This window comes from Mus caroli, unplaced genomic scaffold, assembly GCF_978045245.1.
Source record: "Mus caroli unplaced genomic scaffold, Mus_caroli_1 scaffold_5, whole genome shotgun sequence".
Taxonomy (NCBI): Eukaryota; Metazoa; Chordata; class Mammalia; order Rodentia; family Muridae; genus Mus; species Mus caroli.
The window spans coordinates 96,835,303-96,842,749 of record NW_028227260.1 but is presented as its reverse complement, the minus strand read 5'-3'; the positions used below and the strand labels follow the sequence as shown (position 1 = coordinate 96,842,749).

At 50.3% G+C, this 7,447-nt stretch overlaps 1 protein-coding gene across 2 annotated transcripts; it reads left to right on the top strand.

Moving 5' to 3' along the window:
* The first annotated feature begins 511 nt into the window (after window positions 1–511).
* Prrg3 (proline rich and Gla domain 3) lies at window positions 512–6,647 on the top strand. 2 transcript variants are annotated; one of them, XM_021153746.3, is made up of 4 exons: window positions 512–760; window positions 3,844–3,881; window positions 4,531–4,691; window positions 5,080–6,647. In XM_021153746.3, the coding sequence occupies exons 2-4, from the start codon at window positions 3,875–3,877 to the stop codon at window positions 5,605–5,607; spliced, it is 696 nt and encodes a 231-aa protein (XP_021009405.1). In that variant the 5' UTR covers window positions 512–760; window positions 3,844–3,874; the 3' UTR covers window positions 5,608–6,647. The 2 variants fall into 2 exon arrangements, with proteins under 2 accessions (XP_021009405.1, XP_021009406.1); XM_021153747.2 differs by lacking the exon at window positions 512–760 and adding an exon at window positions 981–1,028.
* The last annotated feature ends 800 nt before the right edge of the window (window positions 6,648–7,447 follow it).

Genomic DNA, 7,447 nt, shown 5'->3' with positions numbered 1-7,447 from the left:
TCTAGCTGCAGACGGGTGGGGAAAAACAACGGAGGATTCTCCCCATTTCTCAGATTTCGCAAGAGAAAAGCCTGACATTCTCAGGCAGGGTGGGGGATATAAGTGAGGAAACCAAGGTCACTAAGCAATTGGCAGAAGGAGCAGGGCAGAGGAGCCTCAGAAGGCGGCCTGGGCCTACTGTCACGAGCCCCTCTCATCTTAGCAGGCACAGGGCCAGGCTGGCTGGAAGAGCAGGTGAGCCTGGGTGGGGCCCAAGAGGCAGGTCGGACTATGCGGCTCTAGGACGCCTGGAACGCTGGCCTTGATGCGGCACCTACAGAGGCTGGTCTTCGCAGGGCTTGCGCCACGAGTCACCTCTGGGCCAAGGTGGAGGCCAGGGGTCCCCAGGGAGCCCCAGGCCGGCCGGCCAGGCCCCGCCCCTCAGCAGCACGGGCGCAGTCAGGGGCGGCGCCGGCGGAGTTGGGCGCGGGCGCGCAGTGCTTGGTGCGCGCCACCGCCCCTTGGCCCATCTTGCTGGCCTTCCCCACCTAAGCCCTAGGTCGCTTCAGCCGGCCCTACCCCTTCTTCCTTTCCTGGCCCGGAGGCCTGGTGCGCGGTGCAGCGCGACAATTGCGGCCTGGCTATTGGGGCAAGGCGGTTTTGGCGCTCGAGAGTGGCACGCCAGGCACGGGGCGCGAGGCCAGAGCTGGCTCGGCAGAGTGCGGGGGGAGGGTCTGGCGGAGCCCCCAGAGGAGAGCAGGGGCAGGCAGGGGGTGCCGAGGTAATGGGCAAGGCCTGTGCGCTTGGCTGCGAGGGGCGGGGGCTCCAGGCGCTCTTTGGCTCGGGCCTGGCGGGCGATGGGGCGCCAGGGGCGGTGGGAGGGAAGCGGGACAGGGAGGGACTAAGGGAGGAGACCGCTGGGATGGGCCGGGGGCTTGGCCGACTCGGAGCAGGTGGGCGGGGACACGGGCCCTGCTCGAAGAGGAGCAGCAGAGGGGTGGCGGGCTGCGTGCGCAAACAGGGCGGCCGCCTCCTGGGCCCGGAGAACGGTGAGGCCATTTGGTTGGATGCCCCCAGCCCCGAGGGCACGGTTTGGTGTTCAGGACCACTGAGCTGGGAGCCGGGCACTGTTGGGGAGGGAAGATTTGGAGGTCAAGCAGGCCAAGGTGTTTGGATTCTTGAGTAGATCCCAGGAGAACAGTCAGTGTTGCTGGGCCAGAAGCAGGAGTTCTTCACAAGGGCGCTGGTGTCCAGCGAAGGTGGGCGAAGCCAGGCCCTTTCAGGGCCGGCATGAGTGGAAGGGGACAAGAGACCCCAGAGTTTGAGTTGAAGCACAATTTGGGAGTTGCCTGTGGTGAATTGATGAATCACGAGATTTGGAAATAGCAGAACCCTTTCCTGGCGAGCAGTTCTGAGTGATGGAAATCACAGGGGCTAGGATTTGGAGAAGTGGCTTTGGAGGCCAGGTCTTGGTACGCCAGGTGCTCAAGGGGGCCACCAGTCCCTAAGGGAGGTACTTTGGGAATTTTGACCCAGAGAACTGGGGTCCAGAGGCCTCAGCCTGGGGTGGAGTTAAGGAAGGTCTTTGTGGTGGCTAGTTCTCTGCCTTCCTTCCTTTCTAGAATATCAGGATTCAGCTGTGTTCCTGTGGAGAGTGGGTTAAAAATTCTTTTAGCCTACAGTCAGCTGTACAGTATCCACCAGGGGCTAGAGGGACATATACATGCGTGACTGCAGCTGCGTTTTCTTTCGTGGAGCCCTCATGCTTCCTCACTGTTGCCATAGTAACTGCCTATTGATGGTGTATTTATAGGGGAAGAAGCAGGCACTACATTTTGGGGAGCGAGGGGGAGAAGCCCTTATAGCAGCAACAGCAGCAATAGTGGTGGTGGCTACAGAATTGCTAATAGGGTGGTCCATGGTTTGTGAACTCTCTTAGGGGGATCCTGGCTTCTTTAAGGCTCAGAAATGAACTAATGACTTTTCCAGGACAGGATAACACACACTTGGGGCTATGGCGTATGTGCGTATGAATGCACGGAAGTCCAGTGTTAGGTTGGGACCAAAGATAGCTGTATGTAAAGTTCTTATATAATTTTTCCATGTAAATTTTTTTTGAGAACTCCACAGTTCACTTCAGTAAGCAATGGGATATATTTGCTTTCTAATTAGTGAAAGCTTTGCTCATTCTTTTCAAACTCTGATGGGACAGCTTTATTTTTCTTTAACCAAAACATCCTGTCCCTAATCCAATTCTCCCTGCACCCTCACCATATGGACACCATAGGTTTTTTGATAGTTCTCTTTTTGTCATTGTGAAACTTGAGGTATATAGTGGTCTGTTGGTATTTTTCCATTTGTTCTAAAGAGAAAGCCCCATGATACAATGATAGTACAGATGACTGTGAGATCGGTTACTTTTCCCATCATTTAAAATTTATTCATGATTTTTATCCTCCTTATTTTCCATAGTAGAAGACATATATTAAACACACAATAGGAATACACTCCAGAAGAATAAATAGAATATTGTACCAAGTTATGGAGAGAAAAGCATGTGTGCATAACAGCTGGGCTTTTAGAGCACTTGTATTGGGCCATCAGTGTTAACACTGAACTTCTTGGCAGCCTAGGCAAAAAGGGTAGTGTAATGGCTTACAAAGCTCATGTGTCTCACAACCCTATTAGTCATAAAACATGAGCTTCTGCTTGGGGAGGGGAACTGAGGGGTGATTGCTCCTAGGTGATGGCTTAGACAGTGCTTCCAAATATGTGTGAATATGGGTAGGAGATTAGGATTGTGTTGGCAGAAAAAGGCTTTATGATGGTACTTTTTGATAGAGGCCTCTCCTCTAAGTTACCATTGCAGATTCATTATATTGTGTTGTACTTACTTATTTGTGAGTTGTGATCCTGAAAAACAAACCCACATTCTTAGATATGCCTGGAACATGCTGTATGAACAAGTTATAGCCCAAGGCCTGTGTCTTCGTGTTGATCTTTTAAATATTTTTACCAAGGTTGTCTGCTGCAGTGGTCTTTAATGCTAAGATAAAAGATGTGCATGCCTCCAGAGAAGTTCAAACATCTCTCTCTTTCTGGGGAAAGTGAGCTGAGCAGATTGCCTGAGTTTGAGCCCAGTGGGTTGGATCAGAGAGTGTAAGACTATGTCTATGTTGTACACAGTGGTTCTGACCCTGCATAACAGATATGCATAGATTATTGTACATCAGCCTCAGCTAGACTGGGTTATTTGAGATGATTGTTGTTGCTGCATTAAGTTTGGTATTAAAGGAATACTTTCATCTCTAGAGGTATGTGGGACTCATCTTCACCATCAAGTGTAATTCCAGATCTTGTCTCTGTCTGGGTCAATTTGCTTAACTTTGCCTTTACTTGACCCCATATTTGGGCTTGATTTCTCATCTGTATCTGGGGTCCTTTCCATTCCGAAGGGGAAAAGACTCATTGAAGGTATAGGGAGTATTAGATCAGAGACTCACAGAACTCTCTCTCTCTCTCTCTCTCTCTCTCTCTCTCTCTCTCTCTCTCTCTCTCTCTCTCTCTTTCGTGTGTGTGTGTGCACACACGCACGCACATGCTCGCGTGTTTTGTGTGTTGTGTTTGAGAACAAGGCTCTCCTGGGCTTTGGAGAGCTCTGGAGAAGGTCTTTTGGGACAAAGCAGAAGCAGCAGGAGTTAGGAGTGGCTGTACGAGGATGCTGTTCCTCATGGGAGTTAGGAGTGGCTGTATGAGGATGCTGTTCCTCATGGGATGCTGCTTTGATCCTTTAGCCAGGTTGGTGGGAGATCACATTCCAGACCCCAGAAGGTTTCACCATGACTTTCCTTTCTCCCTTGACAGGCAAGTGAGACACTGGAGCTGAAGAAGCATCATGGCTGGTAAGTGAATAGTACTGGACCCATCTGAGTTGGGCAGGCTCATGCAGAAGTAATGCATCCATCTTTTCAGCTTTTCTCTCCTTGAGTGGTTCTGGGGTATACGAATGCAACAGCTCATGGATCATTGGAATGAGGACTTGCAGGCCAGACCTGTCAGCCTGGGCATATAGGGGCATCACTTACTGTGAGGAGTAAGCAGTCCCACCATTGGTGATTGCTTTCATCCTCCAAAGTCACAGCTCATGCCTTATTTCAGTCCCTCCAGTAGCAGCCTGGAAGAGGAAGAGCTCTCATGGTAAGATCTCTGGCTTTTCTGTTTCAAGAAAGATACAGGAGCTACTGGATGTTTTCTAAGACTGCAATACGTAGAGTTCTTACTGTTCCTTCTTCATGTTTCACCTTAAATTCCTTCTTAGTTGGGGTCTCATTTTCCTTTGTATGGGAAAGGACCTTGGCCATGTTGGGACCCTGAGCTCCTGCTGGTGAGCACAGCATCATAGAAAGGCAGCCCTCCCATCACCACTGCAATAGGCCAGGTCTTTGCTTGGAGTCCAGGCTTTAGGCCTATAGGATTTGCCCTATTTCCCTTCATTATTGGGCCAGTCTAGTTTGTAGGGACTGAATTGCTTCACTGTGGTTCTCTCCTCAGTATTTCTAGAAGCAAAAAATGCCCATGCAGTCCTGAAACGGTTTCCTCGTGCCAATGAGTTCCTGGAGGAGCTACGTCAGGGCACCATTGAGCGGGAGTGCATGGAAGAGATCTGCAGTTATGAAGAGGTCAAGGAAGTATTTGAGAACAAAGAGAAAACGGCATGTACTGCCCTGGGGCTGGGTTCTGGGAGGATGTACAATCTTGGGAATAATGAGAACAGGTCTGAAACAAGGGAAGACTACCACCCCAGCCTACCTCCTGCCTTTTGGAATCCAAAAGGAATGCTGGGGTGTCCCTCTAGGTCGGTTGCAATGATTCATGTGGACTTCCTTCACTGAGAGCTTTGTTTCTCAACCTTGATGGATTCGCTAGACTCTCTGAGAGCTCTCTCTGGCCAGTAAGATGGCTCAGGGTGGAGAAGGAGTCACAAGCCTGTCCTTTGTACAGGACTTGCTGGAGGCCTCAGATGTCTAACACATGGATGTTAGGTGAGCATTGCCTGCTGTCTGTCTTCCTCAGGATTGAGTGGCCCTTCTTCTTTTGCAGATGGAGTTCTGGAAGGGTTACCCAAATGCAGTCTACTCAGTTCGAGACCCCTCGCAGAGCTCAGATGCCATGTATGTGGTGGTGCCCCTTCTGGGGGTAGTCTTGCTGATTGTCATTGCCTTGTTTATCATCTGGAGGTGCCAACTGCAGAAAGCAACTCGTCACCACCCCTCCTATGCTCAGAACCGATACCTAGCCAGTCGTGCTGGGCACAACCTCCCCCGTGTCATGGTGTACAGAGGTACTGTGCACAACCAGGGAGAGTCCTCTGGGCACCGTGAGGCAGGAAATAACCCACAGATAGTTATGGGGCCCAGCCGGGGAGGCAGAACCACTGTCAGGCTGGAGAGTACCCTCTACCTCCCGGAGCTCTCTCTCTCCAGACTATCCAGTGCTACCCCTCCCCCTTCCTATGAGGAGGTGACTGCACCCCAGGAGGGCAGCAGTGAGGAGGCCAGTGTCTCTTACAGTGACCCTCCCCCAAAGTATGAAGAGATTGTGGCAGCCAGCCCCAGTGCAGACAAGTAGCTGAGCACAGGCCATGGCCTGTATGAAAGCCTCTGCCAGAGGTAGCCTGCTTCCTTTTGGACTTCTGAAAGACTGTGCCACCACAAAACAGCCTTAGCCTCCTTGTTGCCAAATAATTCCCTAATTGTGGATTTGTAGGAAGTCAGTTGGTAGAGAAGGTGTGTGTGTGTGTGTATGTGTGTGTGTGTGAGTGTGTGTGTATGTGTGGTGGTGGTGGTTGGGGGAGGCATAGGACAAGTGCATGATCCCCCTGGGAAGAACTACAGACCTCATCCCTGCCACCAAGTCCCCACTATCCTGCCCTTTCATTAGGGACTGGCTTATCTTATGCCAAAGGAACCATCCCATAGTATTGATTGTGATTAGAATGACCACAGAATCATCCCCTGGGGCTGTGGGTCTGTCTGGGGACCTAGGCCACAGTGATAAGGAGGTCAAGGCAGTCCTAGAGTTTCTCTTTTCTCAACAGTTTTCACTCCTTCCTATTCTCACTTCTATTATGAGGACAGAAATAACGATTGAACTAGGAACAAAACACAAGTCATAACAAATAATGAACTATAGATGAAAACAATAGCCCCTGGACCATCTGTACCTTCCAAAAGACATCAAGTGAACAGACCTTGGCACAGCCTTCCTCCAAAACCCAACCCTATGCTCCTGGCCAGGGTGAAATCTATGTGGAGAGCAACTTGGCAGGAGAACAGGGCATGGAAAGGAGGAGGGAAGTGGGCTGTGTGGCAGAGCTCCTTTTTACTAGACCACTCAAGGGGCCCACTTGAACTCTGCCATCTTGTTTCTGATGTGTACCATCTGTGTTTAACCACTCCCCACTGGCATTAGCCCAGGTATAGCCTTGGAGTACTCTGTTGTGGGGCAACTGATAACCCCTTCCTTCATGAAGTCCAGGGCCTCTCCTTGACTCTTACAGACTGGCACAGAGAGCTCAAGATTCCTCCTTTTGTGGGGTTGATTAATCCGTAGGATAGTTAAAACCATGAGCTCCACCTCCTTGGCACTGTGCTATCTGGCTTTGAAGTTTTGGGATATATATATATATATATATATATATATATATATATATATGCATTGAACTTGAACTTTAGATTGTGATTTCTCCTGATGATGGTGCCCTTACAGGGAGAAGTTCCCGAAGTGTGTCTTAAAATTTTTCTTAGTGGGGGAGCCTATGACCTGGGGTCTAAAGCCTACCTGGGGTCTGCTCTGCCATAGCCAGGGGCTGATCTGTTTTCAGTGAGGCTTTGGAACACATTGGGCAGAGGTGACTTGCTCTTTAACTGTCAATGATAAAGTAAAAGACACGGCTGATACCATCTCTACCTGCCCCAGCTGTATTCTCCTGGCCTCTATGCCAAATCATTCTTCCTCTGTGGTGCTTTCAAATATGTAGCACATTTTTGTGGGGCCCAAAAAGAGTGCATAGCGTGGGTCTGCTGGCAACTGCAGTGGTTCCCAACCCACAGAGTTGACAAGCTTCCTTCTGTCCAAACAGCCTTCCAAGGCAGACACTGAGACACATTCCTTGAATGCAGTTTTGCCTTGAGGCCCCAGATGACTTCTACAGGCTGATCCAGTGCTAAGGACATGCCTAGGGGTGTGTTTCTAGTCAAGCTAATGTTCTTACCCCAGTGAGGCTGCCAGCTTGGAGAACTGAACCCTGTGGCTCCCCTACCTCACTGGCCCATTAGAGGCTGATGGAGCTAATATTTGTGAAGTGCTTGAAGCACTGTGGAACCAGTGAAGTTTGCCCATAGTAAGATTCTTTTTGAAATAAGTAGTAGCTGAAAGGGACTGGTTTTAGCAGAGGGTTTCCAGTGCC

Coding starts and splice junctions, on each gene's coding strand:
- Prrg3 (XM_021153746.3), top strand. Junction 4,692..5,079: donor TTGAGAACAAAGAGAAAACG/GCATGTACTGCC, acceptor CTTCTTTTGCAG/ATGGAGTTCTGGAAGGGTTA.